The sequence below is a fragment of the Nilaparvata lugens genome, chromosome X, assembly GCF_014356525.2.
Source record: "Nilaparvata lugens isolate BPH chromosome X, ASM1435652v1, whole genome shotgun sequence".
Lineage (NCBI taxonomy): Eukaryota > Metazoa > Arthropoda > Insecta > Hemiptera > Delphacidae > Nilaparvata > Nilaparvata lugens.
Window position 1 is genome coordinate 34,768,187 of NC_052518.1, and position 21,449 is coordinate 34,789,635.

The following is a 21,449-nucleotide window of genomic DNA, read 5'->3' on the forward strand; positions in this document are numbered from 1 at the left end:
AAATTCTGGATGAAATTTGAATTATGATTAAGCATTGATATTGGATTGCACTGGCCTTGAATCAGATTCATGATTCGAAGCTGAAACAAGCTCACTTCAAGAAGGCAGTATGCCTTGAATCAGGATTGATTCACTCTAAACATACAGCTTGAATCAGACTCTGATTGATCTAGAATCACAATAGAATTGAGCTTGCATTTCGTGAAAGGTGTGCCAGGTGGCCTTGAATGGGGGGATTGCATCCAGCATGCGTTTCAAGCCTGAGTCAAGACTGCATCTCAATCCTGATTCGACCGTGCATCTCGGGCCTGAATCGAGCTCGCAACGCGACCTTGATTTTAGCTCGCAGCACCAGCCTGATTAGAGCCTGCATTTCGAGCTCGAAACTGGCTTGAACGATGTATAAACGAACTCTTGAATTCAACTCATTTCGAGCAAAACGCATGCGAATGAAATCTTGAATCAAGCCCTCACGTTTGACAAAAAGAGCTTGTTTTGATTTCGATTCAAGTTGATTTTGCTGATTGGGTATGCAAAACAGATGACATAAATCAGTTATAATATTTAATAGTTTGTTGATTGGAATTCACTCTATCCTACATGTTTTAATAGAGATTACACACGTTGAGTATTAATCTTTGAGACTTATTTATTTCTAATATTCTACACTCATCATCATCACTAATTCCATATTCACGATTTTTATCCTCTTCAAATTGTTTCTGTATTTCCGAATTAGATTGTTTAATCTGCTCTAATGGTGATATTATTGGCTCATATTTTTTCCTCAAGTTAACTGCAGTCTCTGATTGTAATCCTTTCAGATTATTATATTTTTTGATTATTGAATTTCTCAAACTTTGTAACTGATTTTCTAATCGATTACTAGCAGTAGTAATAAATGTACAGTTCTGGGACATCTTTCAGGAGAACCTTGCTCCAGAAGTAAGTATGCTCCAGAACTGTATATTAAATAAATGAAATAAGTATGAACTGGAAGTAGCTATGTTTCAGAAGTAAGTATATTTTAAAAGTAACTATCAACCTAACCTAACTTAACCTAACTTAACCCAACCTAACCCATTTCTAGGACATCTTAAGAAGAGCGTCCGGTAGTTAGGTAATGTATTCTAACCTAACTTAACCTAACCTAACCCATTTCTAGGACATCTTAAGAAGAGTGTCCAGTAGTTAGGTAATGTATTCTAACCTAACTTAACCTAACCTAACCCATTTCTAGGACATCTTAAGAAGAGCGTCCGGTAGTTAGGTAATGTATTCTAACCTAACTTAACCTAACCTAACCCATTTCTAGGACATCTTAAGAAGAGCGTCCGGTAGTTAGGTAATGTATTTTATAATCATGAATCTTATCTTTGAAACAACAGTGTGTAGAGGTTATCAAAATCTAACCCTCTATCATAATAAAGCTGTGCATGTAATAATAAGAGTAAATCTACCTTTTGTTCTAATTCAAGAGAAAAAGTGGAGTATAATGAAAATACATGGTTGACTACAAACAGTTATTTATTATTAGAGTGTATAGGTTTTGATCCACTACATTCCTTCATTAAAGTGTTATAAGATCTTTTAAGAACACCAACCACCATTAATTTTTTGTGCAGTTTCCCTCCACCATTTTGTTTTTTACATTCTGTAAGTTTATTTATGGAAATGCTGCAGAGCCTTTGTGCCTCAGATGTCATTCTTCACTTTCAAGAACAGCTTTAACTGAAAAAGGAGGTAACTGATGATAATTTCACTTAATATGGTTTTTCATTAAAAAAATATATAGATATCCATTATGGTGTAGTGGTTAGCGGTTCTGCTTCATATTTCTAGGGTCTCGGGTTCAAATCTCTAGTAGGCAAATATAGGTTAATACCATTACACCATAATGGATATCTTTTGTCTTTTCTTGATGAAGCACGGATAATCATGATTAAGGTATTGGAATAAAAAAACAAATGCGCTCAAAAATTTTTTTATTTCTTATACATCAAAAACTTTTTTTTATCAATTATACAAATAATTTTGGTAGTTTCCTCTTGATCTCATCAATAACTTTTTCTTCTGATTGATTGCCATTGATTACAAGGATCGGAACTAAAGAAGATTTACTTCTATTTATCAACCAATCTTCATATAGTTGATGGATTGATTGAAGATAGGAGAGTGTAATGTATTTTTCTTCTTCCCTCCCTTGCAATTTGACCTGTTCCAAAATAGTTTCTGGATTTGTTCTTATATATAAAATTAAGTCAGCTTTGATTTCAATATTAGTTATCAACCATTTGAACCAATCATCCAACAATTTATATTCTAGATCTGACATATGAGACTGTTTGTGCAAATGTTCAGCAAAAATATATCTTGCTGAGTAAATTGATCTTTCTATATTTTTTTTTGGTTTTTCGGAGGACTTCATATGAGAATTTATTGAAGTAAGTTGAACCAGCATTTGAAATATGAAACTCCACTTTTTTGGGGTCTTATAAAAACATTCGAGAACATTGTGACCGTGAAAGTTTTTCCACATATTCACTGGCTCTCCACAAATTTCGATATCCTCCTCCTTTGAAAGATGGTTCAGAAGTGTTGATTTCCCACACCCTATGTTGCCTTCAACAAATATGGTGTAACATTTTTGTGACTTGGAAGTTGAAGTCATAATGATTTATCTGTAAAATAAGAGAAAAACATTTCAATTATGATGAAATGATGATTATTTTCTGTTATATAAAAGAAGGTTATAGCCATATAATGTATCATTTTGAAATAAGATTTGTTGAAGAAAAGTGTAAACAATGTATTCCACTTTATTGTTTATTCTGTCACTCTATTCAATTCTATCAATATTTGCTATATACTCATATTCATCATGTGAGAAAATATATTCAGAAGATGATGATGATAATTCAAATTCTCATAACTATAGTCTTCAAATAGCTGATGAGGAAAGAAGAAGTCAAACAATTGTAGTATGGATTAAACATTGTGTACTATCTTCATCATACTACCCAAGAAATATGAATACATTTAATACTATTTGGACATTATATAGCAGAGTGATGAAGTCTCAAGTTGATTATGAACTATGCAAGTTTTTTAAAAAATGTCATATCAATGAATGTAGAGATCATGATAATGATCTATCTCCTGTCAACTCTGTGATAAATAAAACACTTAGATTATGTAACATTGTGCAAATATAGAAAAAATATTGAACATTTAAATGTATTGCAGAATAGAATGTTTTCTCAGTAGATGAGTAGCTTTTGAAATGGATTGTTCTTCATATTACTTTCTCAATAAAATTTTGTATGAAAATCGAGATGTAGTGACTGATGCAGGTTTTGTTTTCCATCCATATACTGATAGTATTGTTTGTAAAGAATGTAAATGGAAATCAAGTATAGGATTATCTTTGAAGCATGTTAATTTTATGCATAAAATCAATAATCCTAATTGTAGTATAGCTATGAAAGTTAAAGAAAACTATGAGTGTTATGATGTTGCTCTTGAGTGTGTTCGCATGACTGAAAATGTAATGAAATCATCTTTTCTCAATTTTCCAAAATCTCAACCAGATGTTCGAAAAATGATTGCAACAGGACTTTTCTACACCGGATATGAAGATGATACTCAATGCGTTAGTTGTGGGGCAGTTTTTTGTGATTGGGATGAAGAAGACAATCCTTGGTTTATTCATAGACAATCATCACCCACTTGTGTTTTTTCAAAAATGGTGAGACATTGGGGTAAATATGGAACAATTGAAACAGGGTTAATATTTCATCCCTATGCTGATAATATTGATTGTGAAGAATGTGGATGGAGGTCAAATACAAATCTAAGTTTGAAACATGCTAATTTTCTGCATAAAATAAATAATCCATTTTGTAGAATAGCAAAAAAAGTGAAAGAAAATTATGAGTGCTATGATGTAGCCTGTCAATATGTTCAAGAAACTGAAAATATAATGATATCTTCTTTCTCTACTTATCCAAAATCTCTACCAGATGTTTGGAAAATGATTGCAACAGGACTTTTCTATACAGGATATGAAGATGACACCCAATGCATCAGTTGTGGAGCAGTTTTTTGTGATTGGAATGAAGAAGATGACCCATGTTATGTTCATAGACAAGCATCTCCTACATGTATTTTTTCAACTATGTTCATTTAATGAAAATAAAGAAAAATATCAAAATGAATGAAGTTCTTCTCAATGTTACCCTTTCAATCAATTATTATATTAACAACATTCAATACCAAATCATGTTCAGTTATTAATCTATTATCATCTAGTGATCATTGATAATATGAATAGAACTAATATCAAACTTCAGATTGCAAATGAACTTCATAAACAGGCTAGAAGAAATTTTCCAACCCAACATGTAGAGCTGAGGGTATTAAATGATCTCTATCAAACTGATCTAGTTGAAATGATACCATATGCAAAGGAAAATCAATGATTCAAATATATTTTAACAATTATCAACTGTTTTTCCAAATATGCTTATGCAATACCTTTAAAATCAAAATCAGCAATGGATGTGAAATTGGCTCTTGAACCCATACTGAAGAAAAATACAATGAAAAATCTACCAACAGATGCTGGTAAAGAGTGGTTCAATAATATAATTCAAGAACTTCTTCATAAATATAATATAAATCATTATACAACCTACACTTCTAAGAAAGCAAGTATTGTTGAACGGTTCAATAGAACATTAAAAACATGGATGTGGAAAGAATTTACTATTAATGGAAATTATAAATGGATAAAAATTGTAAAAGATCTTGTTCAATTCTATAACAAAAGAGTTCATAGAACAATTGGAATGAAACCTTCAGATGTAACTAAATCAGATGAAGAATATTTAATGAGAAAATATTCATTGCAGTTGAATAAGAGTGGTTCTCCTAAATCATTTTTTAAAATTGGTGATAAAGTTAGGATTAGCAAGTATAAATCTCAGTTTGCTAAAGGATATCTACCAAATTGGACCAATGAGGTTTTCACAGTGTCTCATATAAAAAGAACAAATCCTCCAACATATATTATTAAAGATTCTAAAGGAGAACTGATAAAAGGTTGTTTTTATAGAGAAGAGTTGAGCAAGACTACATTTCCAGATATTTTTCTGGTTGAGAAAATACTTCAAAGGAAGGGTGATAAAATATTAGTGCGTTGGCAGGGTTATGATAAAACACATGACTCATGGATCAAAAACCAAGATTTAGTATAAAGTGTATAGACAATGATTGTGAACTTTCTGTTACAAACTTTGATAAGATTATAGAGAAATGTGAGGGTTTGAAGAAGGATCATGTAAATAAACGACACAGTTCATTTCTTCCAGATAATGTAAGAGCACTTATTGTAGGACCTTCTAATATTGTGGGAAGACTAATGCAGTTTTCAATTTACTTTTCAATTTCAATGGATTAAGATTTAGTAATGTATATATATTTTCAAAATCACTATATCAAGAAAAGTATAGATTCCTTGATAAAATTCTTAGTGATATTCCTGGAATGAATTTTTTCCCTTTTACAGAAAATGATTCAGTTCCCTCTCCAGAGATTCTTCCTAATTCAATTATAATTTTTGATGATGTAATTAATGAGAAGCAAAATAATATAGTTTCTTATTTTGTAATGGGGAGACATTACAATATTGATGTCTTATATCTCTCTCAAACATATAGTAAAATACCCAAACAACTGATAAGAGATAATACCAATTTTTTATTAGTTTTTCGTCAAGATGAATTGAATTTGAAATATATTTTCAGAGATCATGTATCACCAGATATGAGTTTTGATTTATTCAGAGAAATTTGTCAACATGCATGGATATCATATAAAAATGGTTTCTTGGTGATTGATAAAGAAAGTGGGAAAAATAAAGGACGTTATCATATACAGTTCAATAGTTATATATCCAATATTGATAAATTTTTGAAAAATGTATAATTTATGTGGTAACACTGATAATTGTTTTTTTACCTATTCACATATATCTTTCAATGTTTTCAAAAATTAGATTAGTTCACTTTTGATTGTACTTACTGAATCAACAATGTCTTTGGTTGAGAATGTGGATGGGAAGAATATGGATCAAGAGAATGTGGATCAGAAGAATGAAATCATAGAACTGAAAAAAATATAAAACGTAAACATAGATCACTGGTTCATGGATCAATTCAATCTAAGAAAGCATTGGAAAATTAGTTTAAACCAATTACTGATACTTTGAACCAGTTGATTATTACTAATACTGATAAACAAAAGAAATTGGAGAAAATTATAAGACCAGATAATTGGGGTGATGATCTCATGTATGATGATGATGGAGACTATGAAATGAATAGATCTGATAGAGAAAATAAACGGAAACATGAAGGTGAAGATACTATCACAAATAATAAACGTTTACACTCAGAATTAAATGTACCAATGAATGAAGATTTTACAGCATCTATGGAACTACCAAAAGATTCTACTCAAGTCATGGATTCTTTACCCCTTCAAGATGATCGCAAAACCCCAATTAAAGCAAGAAGAGTACTGCATAAAGACCAACTACAAGAATCAACAAGTTCATCTCCTCTTACTTTTCAAGATATAATGAAAACTCCAGCTGGCAAGTATCAAGCGCAACTTTTTATAAAAAATAGAGAACATGAATGGATGAAGGAGGGGGGAACTATTGCAATGAAGTATGTACAAGGACTCATCAATGATAACATAAAAGAATATGATTATACATATGGGATATATTTTTATGGTAATGATCTTAAATTAGGTACTGCAACTGTAACATTCGATAATAATGATATCATATTGAGAAATAGTGATAATGATATATCAGAAGAAATTGCTGTATCAATGGGTTTATTGAAGAGATTTGAAGGGACTATTGGATTGTATGAATTGATATTTAAAATAAAACCTGTAGAATATAATGAGGAAGAATTGAATGATTATAAAGAGATCTTAATATTCACCAATGCACATAAAGTTGGTCATTTACGTTATGGAAGAATCAAAACAAATAAAGGAAAAAAATATGTTGATTTGATAAAAAATCTTTTTCCTCCATCAGCTGCAAGAAAAAAATTAATTTTTCAAAGTAGTGAAATACCAGAAACTGAAGCAATAGGAGAAGGGTTAGATATGACATTGGACAATGAATCCAAAACTGATTATGTATATTATAATGATCCTAATGAACTCTGTAATCGTCTGCAACTTCTTGTTTCATCAAAAAGAGCAGGAAATACATGACATGATAATGAAATAAACTCAATTATTAAAGAATTGCAAGAGGAGGGGGTAATCATTGGTGGAAAATTAACTATATAAGTTCAAGTTAGATGCTATGCCCTATTAATATAGATTGAACAACAAAATGAGTATCATTTCTGATAAAGATGTGGAAGAAGTTTTATATGAAGAGGATGATGAGAATAACTGTAATCATCTAAAATGGATGAAGAAGCATTGCGGATCTGATAAAGTTCAATTATGGATAGAAAAAAATAAGGATTGCAACAATCAGATTGAAATAATAGAAGATGACAACTTCACCATTCATGGAAGAAGGTTGTGTGATCTTGGAGATGCTAAACATGAAACTGATACAGTCAATAAGTTGAGTTGTGAACAACTAATTCACAAAGTAATTGGTAAGAGAGTATATGATAATGTGAATGATTGTTTCGATTTTGATGATAAGAGATTAACTAAAGTTTATGATCCTTTCAATGATTATGATGGAGTGAATTTGAAAACATTATTGTTATATTTATATGTATTACAAGATACTTCATTGAGTTTTGATGATTTTGATGATTTTAGAAGAAAAATGTCACTTAAAGTAAATGTTAAAAGATTAGCATTATTGAAAGATAGTTTAGATAGAATATAAATAGTGATGAGAATAGTAAATATCATTCATTCAATAGAATATGATCATAGGAATCGGGTCAAGTATGGTAGTGGAGGAATAATATCAAAGTTGACTAATGCTGCTGGAACAGTTTTGAACAAAGCAATAGATATTCTTCCATTTGAAGCACATATTCCAGGATATCGTTATTGTGGACCAGGGACTCATCTAGAACAACGATTGTCAAGAGGAGATCCTCCAATTAATAAATTGGATGCTGCATGTAAATCTCATGATATTTCTTATTATCAATTTAAAGACTCAAAAAATCATGCCATAGCTGATAAAGTTCCTAGTGAGCGTGCATGGGAAAGATTTACAGCTGATGATTCAGATCTCAAAGAAAAAATTGCAGCTTTCACAGTTTCTAGTGCAATGAAAATCAAATCAAAACTAGGAGGTGGTAATAGAAAAGTGAATAGAAGAAAAAGAGTTAAGAAGAAGAATGGTGAAGGAATTTATTTGAGACAATTTAAAAAAACTGGAAATGGTACAAAGAGAAAAAGTGGTGAAGGAATGAGAAAGAAAAAGAAGAGGTGTAATAAAAAAAACGATCACATTAGATTCAGATATTATCTGTAATATACCATCAAGAGCATTATCAAATCATGACTTGATCTATTATGCAAAAAAGTTGAAATTGAAAAATTTTCGTGGTGTTTTCATGCGTGATTCACTTCCAAATTACCCATATGTAAATGAATGTGCAATAGTTAATTTAGATAGTATCAATAATGATGGAACTCATTGGGTTGCTTATCACAAAAATGAAAGTAAAGTTTATTATTTTGATAGTTTTGATAACTTGAAACCTCCGCTTGGAATGATACATTATTTTTCAAAAAATACGGGAGGGGCTAAAGTTTCAATTCATTACAATTATAACTGTTATCAGAAAATCAATTAAGTCAATTGTGGACAATTGTGTTTGATGTATCTATACAAAAATAATGTTTTCATATAGTGATACAAAATCTGTTATAGATTGCCAATTCTCTCCTCCAATCACTTTAAAAGGTAATGGATGGGAATTAGGGTTATTGCATTTCAATACTGTGAATTCTATATCTAATGTGAGAGAAAACTTTAATAATATAATACATTATTGGATTGACAAATCAGATTTATCAAGACAAAACAAAGAGGAATATGAAAAAAAGATCAACAAAAAGGAAAAAATAAATTACTGATAAACTTCCTGAAAGTAGTGAGTTTGATGATGAAAATGATAGAAGAGATTTGGGATCTAATAAAACAATAGATCAAATGAAAGATGAAAGTTTAAATGATTTGGTTTCATTAAAGCTGGAACAAATCAAAATATCACAAGGAACTTACGAAATTAAAAGACATTGAAACTATTTTAGAAAAAAATTTTCAAGAAGGAAAATATCAATTTCAAGATGAGGTTGAATCGACATACAGTAGCCTCTCTCTTAACCGGACACCTTTTAACCGGACATCGGTTTAACCGGACTACACTCCACGGAAGTGACATCTCTTTAACCGGAAAATAATCATCAGCACATCGGTTCAACCGGACTGTACAGTACTTCTGCACCTGCCACGAATCATTATGGCTGTTTGGTTTTAAATATTTCAAAATGTAAAAAGGCTTAGCAACTAACTATTTTCTTGTGTTTTGTGTTCACAGATATCATAATAAAGTGTCTAGTTTTATTATTTTTACGTAAAAGTCATTATTGGCTTATAAACTACAAAATATGCGTACCAATTTAACGACTTTTAGGGAATGTCGGTTTATCCGGAAAAAACGTTATCCGGACTGGCCTCAGTCCTGATGAGTCCGGATAAGAGAGAGGCTACTGTACTATGAAAGTAGAAATCTACAGTGATGTGAAAATCGATTTTTCTCAACCTAATTCAATTGGAAAACTTTTAGGGTTCAGTTCAGATCGAGTTTTGATTCCTAATATATACCACAAGTCCAATATTCCTCTAGCCATTAGTGGAACTGCTCTCATACGAGTAGTTTGTAATGTGGTAGGAGGAGCATACATAAATGGTAAAGCTGAGCATATAATTCACGAGTTTCCTATTACAGTTGATCCTGGCTACAAGATTGATTCTACACCATACACACCAATTTATCTTCCAGTGAACACACAAATAATAGAAAATATAACATTGAAAATAGTTGATGAAGTTGGTGATTCAATTGATTTTTGTGGAGAAAGAATAAATATCTGTTTACATCTACGAAAAAGATAGTATGGTATTGATTTTTTCAGATAGAGAGATTGTACCTATTACATCTTTAAAATCAATAAATAATCAAGAATTTCAACACCAGAATAAAACTAAATTATCAAAAAGAAATTATCAGTTCTTAGAGTCAATAGGATTTCAAACTAACAAAAATGGCTGGATCAAGAATTCTAGATATTGATACATCAAATGCAGAATTTGAAGAAAGCATAATACGTTATGAGCTTCACTCACATTCACCTTACAACAAATCTTATGGAAATAATGATGAGATTTATATCCCAATAAAACAATCTGATGTTTGTACTCTTCCATCTGATAGTTATTTACATATAAAAGGCTATTTGAAGGAAATTGAAAATGGAGTGAAAAAATATAATGGAGCAATGATATTGAGTGAAGGATTTGGTCTTCAACTTTTCAATGAAATTGGACTTGAAATTAATGGTGCAGAAATTGATTGTGTGAGGAATCCTGGAATAACATGCTTGATGAAGGATTTGATTACATCAAAATATGGAGAACAGAATGCTTTAGCATTATCTGCTTATAATTTTAGTCATAATGATTTCACAAAAAATGATACTACAGGTTTATTTTCAATTGAAATACCATTAAAACTTATAATTATTTGGATTTTGTGATGATTATAAATGTATTCTTGTAAACACAAAAATGGAATTAATTTTAATTAGATCATCAAATGATTTCAATGCAGTTGTTTTTCCAACTGCCGAGAAAGATAAAGATTTTGATATTAATATAACAGATATTAAATGGAGGATGCCATTTATTGAATTATCAGATGAACGTAAACTCTCAATATTAAAATTAAAAGAACAGGACTATCCTATTGGCATTCAGAAGGCATTCAGTATGGCATTCAGAAAATGGGAATTACATGAATATCCTGTCTTACCTACTTCTAAACAACATACATGGGTTATTCGTACAACAAATCAAATGGAAAAGCCTAGATATTTGTTCCTAGCTTTCCAAACAAAAAGACGAAATAATAAAGAATTATCTGCATCTAATTTTGATGATGTAGCTATAAAAAATGTTCGTTTGTATTTGAATTCTGTTTACTATCCATATGAAAATTATCAAGGGGAAGCTGCTCTTTTTTACAATGCTGTTTTGAGAGCTAATCAATCATATTATATGAAGAAAAATGCTGAGCCTATCCTTGCAGGATTAAATTTTATAAGATATTATCCTATCTTTGTTAAAGATTGTAATTATCAAAACGATTCTATCAAGTCAGGATCTGTTGATGTGAGATTAGAATTTGAAACAGGTACCAACATACCTGATGAAACATCAGCTTATTGTCTTTTAATACATGATTGTATGATGACATATACTCCACTATCTGGATTGGTTAGAACAATTTAGAATTATAAATCAGTTGATTTCATAACATAGTTCATAGTATGAAAATTGAAATGTTCTATTCTGTCATTAGTAGCTTTTAAGATGATGTATTGAGAAATTTATAATTATATTTGTTTCTTTCAAACTAGAATAGAATGAAATGTTTTATTTTGTCATTAACAGTTTCAAGGTGATGGATTGTGAGAATATATTATCTTGTTTCTTTACTGAATGAAAATTAATTCAATTGAGAAAGATGTAGAATAAAATTTTCAATAGTTAAATACTTTGAATGAAAACTGAAGTTTTGTAGTTTTAATATGTTGATTTGTAAAATAATATTAAGCTGTTTCTTTATTGAATAAAAGTAGAATCAATTGAGAAAGACTGTGTTTCAATTCATATCCCTGAACAGAATATTAGTTATTTATGAAAGAGAATCTAAGATGTGTACTCACATTGAATATCAGGTTGGAGCTGTTGATTGTTCGAAGTGTTGAAGTCAGAATGATGTTGATACTGATGGGTTGAGTGTGAGAACAGCAATGATCTGTAAGTGGTGGGGAAAAAGCTTGCACTGATAGTGGAAAGGGTGTCTGGAGGTTGTTACTAATAAAAAACTAGTTATCAGAACTGTATAAGCATTTTAGTTATTATTTAATTGGATTGATAACTATATCCTATACACATGCTAAAGCTTTTCCTTAATTGGATGAATTTATCAGATGAATTATGCAACTAGATCATGTTTTCCCAGAATAATCAACTACTTGTCCTTGTTAATTTCCTTGAAAGGCACATAAATGAGTAAAAAAAACAGGAATGATGCAAATGGAGTTGTTTGTTACTTTTAATTGGCTGACATTATTAAAAAGTTAATTAATCAATGCAAGTGTTTTCCCCAGAATAATCAACTACTTGACCTTGTTAATTCAATCACACAGAAAAAGTATGAACTTTGAATGTGGTGATCAATAATAATCTATCCCCCCATTCACTCTGTGCTAAATCAACTGGTATAAAAGGAACAGCACATTTCATTTCAAACATCAAACAGTATCAATCAGCATTGGCTTCAACAACTAGCTCAGTTCTGAGATCGATCTTCATCTGGTTCTCTCTTGCTGCCCATCTCAGAGATCGATCTTCATCTGGTTCTCTCTTGCTGCCTATCTCAGAGATCGATCTTCATCTGGTTCTCTCTTGCTGCCTATCAAGTCGTCAAACTAGACCATCAGTGATCTTCATCTGTTTTCAAGAAAAGTGAGTTTTTATCTTCTTTTTCAAAAAATGTCAAACCTTTTTGAAAAAATATTAGAGAGTGCTTACATCCCTGAAAAGGGAACAGCACACTCTGCTGGTTACGATCTTAGAACTCCAGTGACAAGAGTGATACCAGCAAATGGACTTGTCACAATTTTCCTTGATATAATCATACATTGTCCAAGAAATACTTTTGGCAAAATTTATGAAAGATCAGGAATGGCTAGAAACCATCAAATTATTGTTTTAGGAGGAGTCATTGACTCTGATTACAAGGGAATGTTGGTGTTATGTTATTTAATTTGGGGCAGAGAGACATTGTTCATGCAAAGGGTGATAGGATAGCCCAAATTGTATTTCATAAAATTGTTAATGATGTTGAGGATTGTCATGTGATTAGAGAAGAAAGAGGAGATGGTGGATTTGGATCTACCAATGATGAGAAGAAACGGAAAAATGAAGATGATGACAGTTGTTCATCTACCTTATCTACCTTCTAAAAGTAAATTAGAAATAACATTCTATATAATATCTCATAATTGGTGTTGGTGTATTATTGTTTTAGTGTAAAAAATAATGTTTTTCCCTTTTTTTTTCTTTCTAGATGATCTCTTTGCTTATTTTGTTCTCTCTTATCCATATACAAGGAGTCAACACAATAGAGTTATGGGAACTATTCATTGAGCATTTGGAAAAAGAAGTGAAAAATAGAAAAAAACTATTTTCTATTTTCAGTGATTTGGAAAAACTCTATAAGTGTCTAAAATGTGGTTATCAAGAATCTTCCCCCAGTCAAAAAAGCCTGCTTAATGCATCTACTAAGCAATTTGGGTTAGGTGTCTTTGAAGAATTCATTACAACAGGGTTATTGATAAACAAATATAGAATCAAAATTAATGAAGAAAAATACCATCAAGATGTGTGTGATATGATTGTGAAAATATCGGAAAATTTCATATCTTCTAGAAATAGGAATAATACTGATTCTGATAGTCTTAGTGATGGTGAATGTGATGCTGATGTTGTGATGAGTGATGCAGAGTCAGATTGTGAATCAATTTTTAAAAAAAAAAGAATCAAAGAAAACAAATGAACAAGCACTAATTCAATCTTTCATGATTAGGGAAGCATCAAAACAGGAAATACTATCTTGCAAGAGTGATAGTATTAATAAGGGGGGGTTTCTAGTTAAAGTAGAGATAACAGATGTCAATGATTTGAAAAATGTTGATGAATCATCTAGATGGAGAAAAGTTAGCAGGAAAGTGGTATTCGTTGCAAAAAATAAAACTGATGAAAAGTATGTAAAAAAAATGATGCATTGCAAATATTCTTGAAAGAATTATCAAAAGCAAAAAATGTTGTTAAGGAAACTTGCAGAATCAACTCTTTCAACAGCAATGTGTCTAACTGAATACATTTTGCAATTGGGAATACATTATGCTTTAGATACTTGAAAATAGTTAGAAAAAAAAATATTTAGCATACTACTTAACAGTTTCAATAATTAACCCTTAATTCATTTGATATTCTATTTTCTAGATGAGCAGCAATTCTCCAATATTTAGAGGGGGCAGGAGAAAAAGAGGAAGAATTAAAGTTACTGCTAATGATTTTACTGAATTGGAGAGTGCTTTCAATAATACATTAAAAACTTACTATTACAAAAATGAAAAATACAAAGATATCTGTAAACTATTGGCTGGTATTAAATTGAGAATTGTGATGTTATTACTATCTCTTCTGAATCATCATCTAGCTCTAAAGATCAATATTCTTGTAGAATGTACTTATAAGAAAAAATCACTCCTTCAAGAATTTGATTATCAAGATCGTTCTTTTAAAACTGGGAACATTACTATTCTGAAGTCTTCAAATTTGGAAAATGTTTTGAAAAATGTAACAAAAAAGATTTGTAATGAAGAATCTATATATCAAGGATATCAATCTGGTTGGGCACTCTCAAAAATTGATGGTGTACTTATCAGAGTAAGCAAATATAAACCTCTTAAAGGTAGATCTTACATTAAACTTCCTAATAGAATAGAAAAGAAACATGCTATAATCAATTGTAAGAATAGTGATAACAAATGTTTCATGTGGGCTATTCTCTCTTATTATGTTAAGATAAAACCTGAAAGATTATCTTATCATCATAGAAAACTAGTATCAAAATTTGATTTTAGAGGAATATCTTTCCCAACACCAATTAAAGATATTAAAGTTTTTGAAAGAAACAATCAGTTTGTATCAATTAATGTTTATTCTTTAGATGATAAAGATGAAATATTTCCATTGAGAATATGTGATAAGGAAAGAAGAGACCACTTTGATTTGTTGTTATTACAAGAGAATGGGGAATATCATTATTGTTTAATTAAAAACTTATCAAGACTTGTTTCCAATCAAATGAGGAAGGATAGTAGAAAATTATTCATTTGTAGAAGATGTTTTTCATACTTCGATAAAAGAGGAGAGAAAAAATTCAAAACTCATCAAAGATTATGTCAGAAAAAAAAGTTACAAAAATTGTAATGCCAGAAATAAATCACAACAGTAATACTGAACCTATACTTAAATTCAAGAATTATCAAAATCAATTCAAAGTTCCAATGGTAGTGTATGCTGATTTCGAATGTTTACTAATACCCTACATGTCCTGTACACCATCAAATTCTAAAAGTTACACTATTAAAACTCACAAACATCAACCATTCAGTTTTTGTTGCTATTTAGTTATTGATGAAGATGTTCCTGAAAAGATAAAATCGAAACTTCCATTGCAACCTTATCTATATAGAGGGGAAAATGTAGCAAACCATTTCATGATATACATTAGAAATTTGACAAATAAGATTGGAAAACTATTACAAGAGAATGTTAAGATAAATTTTACCAGTGTAGATAGAGAAAATTTCAAAAAAGAAAGATTTTGTGAAATGTGTAATGTACAGTTTACTATGATGAATAAAGCAGTACGTGATCACTGTCATATGACTGGAAAATACAGAGCAGCCTTATGTAATACTTGTAACCTGCTTCGACAAAAACAAAGATATATTCCAATCTATCTACATAATGGAACAAATTATGATAATAATTTTATCATACATGAATTAGGGGTAGATAATCACCTTATCAATATTATCCCCAATTCAAGTGAAAAATACATTTCTTTCACCAAACAAACTAGGAGTGGGATATCAATCAGATTCATTGATACATTGAAATTTATGAATACTTCACTTGATAAACTAGTGAAGATCCTTCCAAAAGACAAATTCCATCATATAAGAAAGAATTTCCCTCAAATAAATTTGGATTTGGTCACCCGTAAAGGAGTTTTTCCATATGAATATCTAGATGATTTAGAAAAAATGAATGAAACAAAACTACCTTATATATCTAAATTCTATGATAGCTTGAATAAAAAACAAATTACCTTCCAAGATTATATACATGCTCATAAAGTATGGCAATCATTCAAAATTCAAACATTAGGAGAATATAGTGATCTATATCTAAAATTAGATGTAATTTTGTTATGTGATGTTTTTGAGAATTTCCATAAAGTTTGTTTAAACTCTTATAATTTAGATTGTGCCCATTACTATACTCTTCCAGGATTCAGTTTTGATGCTATGCTTTCTTATACTAAAATTGAATTGGAACTTTTAACAGATTATGAAATGTATTTACTATTTGAAGAAGGAATACGTGGAGGAATTTCAGTTTGCATGAAGAGACATGCGATAGCAAATAATCCACTGATACCAGATCTTTATGATAAGTATAGAGATAGGTCATATTTGGTTTATTTAGTTGCAAATAATTTATATGGTTATGCTCTATCATGTCAATTACAATGTTCAAATTTTAGATGGTAGACTTCAAAAGAGATTGACAAATTCAAAATAGAAAATGTAACTAATGAATAAAACATAGGATATATCCTAGAAGTAGATGTTGAATATCCAAAAGAATTGCATGATGATCATAATTGTCTTCCATTTCTGCCAGAGAATAAACCTCCACCAAATTCTAAAGAAAATAAATTATTACTTACTCTTGAGAACAAAGAAAACTATGTTTGTCATTATTTGAATTTGAAACAGGCAATCAGTCATGGACTAGTTTTAAAAAAAATCCATAGGATATTACAATTCAATCAATCACAGTGAATGAAATCATATATAGACTTTAACACTACCCATAGACAAGAAGCAAAAAATCAGTTTGAACATGACTTCTATAAATTATTAAATAATTCGGTCTTTGGAAAATGTATGGAAAATTTGAGAAAAAGAATAAACATTTCATTAGTATCCTGTCCTAAGAAAATGCAAAAATTAATAAATAATACCACATTCAAAGATAGGATAATTTATTCTGAAAATCTGTGTGCTGTTGAAATGATGAAAAATAAAATTATACTGAACAAACCAATTTATGTTGGATTTTCAGTTTTGGAAATTTCTAAAACATTAATGTATTCTTTCCACTATGACACAATGAAAAGTTTCTATGGTCCTTGCATAAAACTATTATGTACAGATACAGATTCTTTGTTTTATGAAATTAAATCAAATAACTTTTATTATGATGTGAACAAAAAAGATCTTAACAACTTTTTTGATTTTTCTGACTATCCTTTGGATCACCCTCTATTCTCAAATAGAAACAAAAAAGTGTTAGGAAGATTCAAGGACAAATGTAATGGGTGTCCTATAAGGGAGTTCATTGGGCTAAGATCGAAACTGTATTGTTTTGAAATACAGAATGAAAAACAACATGTAGTAAAAAAGAAAGCAAAAGATATCAAATATAATGTGATTGAAAATGATATCTCTTTAAATGACTATTATTTTGTACTTAAAAATAATGAAAGTATTCTATTTGGAGAGGATAAAGAAGAATGTATTGCTAATAGGTATCGGAGGATGAACACATTTAAATCTGAGAAACATATGGTTGATACTGTACAATTGAATAAAGTTACTCTATGCAATAAAGATGATAAAAGAGTTCTATGTAAAGATAGAATAAATTCTTTAGCATACGGTCACTATTCATTAATGTAGATATTGATGAGTTTTATTTTTTCTCTCTCTTCAGATGGAGAAAATTCTTTATATTGAAGTAAAAAATAGAATGAACCCTCAGAATAACATACAAATCAAGGTGGATTTAGATAATTTAGTAAGATGTGCATTTCTCAGTGACAATTCTGATACTGGTTTGAATATATTTGAAAGATGGAATGGAAACAATCAAAGAGTAGAAATGATTCTAGACAAATGGGGGGTCCTTACTCTTTTTCAGTTCTATCTGAATGATGATAGAACTAAATTGATTAAATACAAAATAGATGGGGGACTATTGAACTTTAAAGTAAATGCACTTGTTGTGCATGATTTTGATTTTGATTAATTTAGATTGATTCTGATTGCATATTCTATTATTGATCTCAAAATTTCAAAAAAATCAAGCATATTCTATTATTGATCTCAAAATTTCAAAAAAATCAATTCATTATTGCTGTTTAATATATTTTTTCAAAAAAAATGTTATTGTATTGTTGTTAAATGTATTTTTTCAAAAAATTGTTATTGTATTGCTATTCAATGTATTTTTTGAGAAAATATTGTATTGCTATTTGATGTAATGAAGAATGAAAACAATAAATTTGAATTTGAATTTGATGTATTCTTTCAAAAAATTATTATTTTTGTTGTGGTATTGTCTAATGCTGTTTCAAGAAAATTGAGTTTTTATCATCTTTTTCAAAAAATGTCAAACCTTTTTGAAAAAATATTAGAGAGTGCTTACATCCCTGAAAAGGGAACAGCACATTCTGCTGGTTACGATCTCAGAACAAACAGACTTGTCACATTTTTCCTCGATATAATCATACATTGTCCAAGAAATACTTTCGGCAAAATTTATGAAAGATCAGGAATGGCTAGAAACCATCAAATCATTGTTTTAGGAGGAGTCATTGACTCTGATTACAAGGGGAATGTTGGTGTTATGTTATTTAATTTGAGGCAGAGAGACATTGTTGTTGCAAAGGATGATAGGATAGTCCAAATTGTATTTCATAAAATTGTTAATGATGTTGAGGGTTGTCATGTGATTAGAGAAGAAAGAGGAGATGGTGGATTCCAAAAAAAATGTTATTGTATTGTTGTTAAATGTATTTTTTCAAAAAAATGTTATTGTATTGCTATTCAATGTATTTTTTGAGAAAATATTGTATTGCTATTTGATGTATTCTTTCAAAAAATTATTATTTTTGTTGTGGTATTGTGTAATATATTTTTTTCAAAAATTATAAAGAATTATGCTTGAATTATATTATTACTTCTTCATACCTCTCCTAATCTCAATAGATCATCAATATTGAATCATATCAAGAATTTCACAAGATGATTAGTATTATTATATATATCATTTCAGATTATGATGTCTACTGCAAATTTCAAATTGGAAGCTCACCGTTGTAGTCTAACAGTGTTATTGGACAATCTTATTGATAGCTTAAAGGATTATGCAAATTCAGGTCTTACATTAAAGGACTATCTTTTGTTTTTAGATGGAAGGGCTAAAAGAATGTTTGGACATTTAAGATTCTGTTATATGTCAAAAATAGATTTTGATAAGTTAAAACGTGAAGGGAAATGCTGTCCTGATGTAACAGATACATGTCCCTGTTCTTTTCTAGCTATGAAAGTATCTATCATACAAAAGCATATTAATGAAAATGAAACTTTGAAATCAGCTGGTGACAATTTTTCTTACTTTTCGCTGGTGAAAATCGGGTCAATAGATTTAGACTTGAAAAGGGACAAGCAGGTGATCCTGCATTTCTGATCTCCATATTCAAAACTTTTCCAAGAAGAGAAACCAGAAGTTTGTGTCAAACTCAAACTGATGGAGTCTGTCATATTAAGGAAACAAAAGCTTTGTCAGATGAAAAATATCATGAAACAAATGATTATATCAAAAGAGATTTATTAACCAGCTTGTACATCCTTTTTCCTATTAATGATGATTGAATAAATGTCTGTATTCTACTTTAATTATATGTATTTGATGTTTTCTTGTATTGGAAATAAAAATGAATTGAATTGGAATAAGCATTTTTATTTCATTCATCCTTTCCACAATAAAATATAAACTAACTAAGAATTCCATTATGAGGAGTAAAATTGATAATCTGAAAAAATACTCACAGCAGAGGTAAAACTCTCAATATATTACTACTAAAGCAATACTGATGCAAAGAGCAAAAGTTTCATTTCTATGATTAGATTGTTATTCATGCTCATACTCGAAACTACTAACATTCAACCAGTTAACCAGTTACAATTATTAATCAAACTACAATGAGAATGATCAGATAACTTACATTATGATGAATATTTTGACACATCCTGAACTGTCTCACTAGTAATGCTAACTATTAGATTGAGTCAACTTTGATGTGATGAAAAATTCTAAGTTTCATTCAACTTATATACTATGGAGAGTGAATGGAAGGAGCAGATTATCATTGACCCCCTTCACATTCTTTGCAGTGTGATTGAATTAGGAAGGACAAGAAGTTGATCAATTAAGGAGAGCATGTTCTTGTTGTGTCATTTGAGCAAGTTATCCAATTAAGATAAACTCTCAACTCTGCTGGTCTGATTCCAGCTAATTAATCATTCTGTGGAAACATACTCTCACCAACCAATTAAAAAAGGAGGACAAGCAATTCCATTTACATCATTCCTTTTTATCTTATAACACTTTAATGAAGGAATGTAGTAGATCAAAACCTATACAGTCTAATAATAAATAACTGTTTGTAGTCAACCATGTATTTTCATTATCCTCCACTTTTTCTCTTGAATTAGAACAAAAGGTAGATTTACTCTTATCATTACATGCACAGCTTTTTTATGATAGAGGGTTAGATTTTGATAACCTCTACACACTGTTGTTTCAAAGATAAGATTCATGATTATAAAATACATTACCTAACTACTCGACGCTCTTCTTAAGATGTCCTAGAAATGGGTTAGGTTAGGTTAAGTTAGGTTAGAATACATTACCTAACTACCGGACGCTCTTCTTAAGATGTCCTAGAAATGGGTTAGGTTAGGTTAAGTTAGGTTAAGTTAGGTTAGGTTGATGGTTACTTTTAAAATATACTTCTGAAACATAGTTACTTCCAGTTCATACTTATTTCATTTATTTAATGTACAGTTCTGGAGCATACTTACTTCTGGAGCAAGGTACTCCTGAAAGGTGTCCCAGAACTGTACATTTATTACAACTACTAGCATTCAAATAACTCCTGATTGAATTATTATTATTAACTGATTGACTTATCTTACCTCCTTCCTATTTCTCCTTCCTTGACTCCTAGTTTTTCTATTTGGTTTCATATGTAAAAGTTTTCTATCACCCATTTTTAACATTACCTTGTGAAGGTTTGTTATTAACTGAAGCCTTTCAATGATAGTGTTAACTCAATTAGAATTATTTCCATTTGTTAAAAATTTGTTATAAAAACATATTTCTCTCTATATTTTCCATTATGTTTCTTACAGTCTGTAAATATAGA

The 21,449-nt window shown here is 29.9% G+C and overlaps 1 protein-coding gene and 1 long non-coding RNA gene across 4 annotated transcripts; one reads left to right on the forward strand and one right to left on the reverse strand.

Moving 5' to 3' along the window:
• Window positions 1-1,974: 1,974 nt before the first annotated feature.
• LOC120354985 lies at window positions 1,975-20,311 on the reverse strand. The gene is made up of 4 exons (XR_005573356.1): window positions 20,247-20,311; window positions 12,031-12,820; window positions 6,085-6,169; window positions 1,975-2,681 (listed from the first exon to the last, which is right to left on the reverse strand). It is a non-coding gene; the product is annotated as an uncharacterized LOC120354985 (long non-coding RNA).
• Window positions 12,701-19,965, forward strand: LOC120354981. 3 transcript variants are annotated; one of them, XM_039443199.1, is made up of 2 exons: window positions 12,701-12,835; window positions 13,440-17,235. In XM_039443199.1, exon 2 carries the CDS (start codon window positions 14,378-14,380, stop codon window positions 15,368-15,370), a length of 993 nt encoding a protein of 330 aa, XP_039299133.1. In that variant the 5' UTR covers window positions 12,701-12,835; window positions 13,440-14,377; the 3' UTR covers window positions 15,371-17,235. The 3 variants fall into 3 exon arrangements, 2 of the variants coding, with proteins under 2 accessions (XP_039299133.1, XP_039299134.1); XM_039443200.1 differs by having other exon boundaries at window positions 12,719-12,835; window positions 14,378-17,235; XR_005573352.1 differs by lacking the exon at window positions 13,440-17,235 and adding an exon at window positions 19,295-19,965 and having other exon boundaries at window positions 12,741-12,835.
• Window positions 20,312-21,449: the final 1,138 nt, after the last annotated feature.

Excerpts from the sequence above, each read along its gene's own strand:
- LOC120354981 (XM_039443199.1), top strand. The coding sequence starts at position 14,378 with ATGAGCAGCAATTCTCCAATATTTAGAGGGGGCAGGAGAAAAAGAGGA.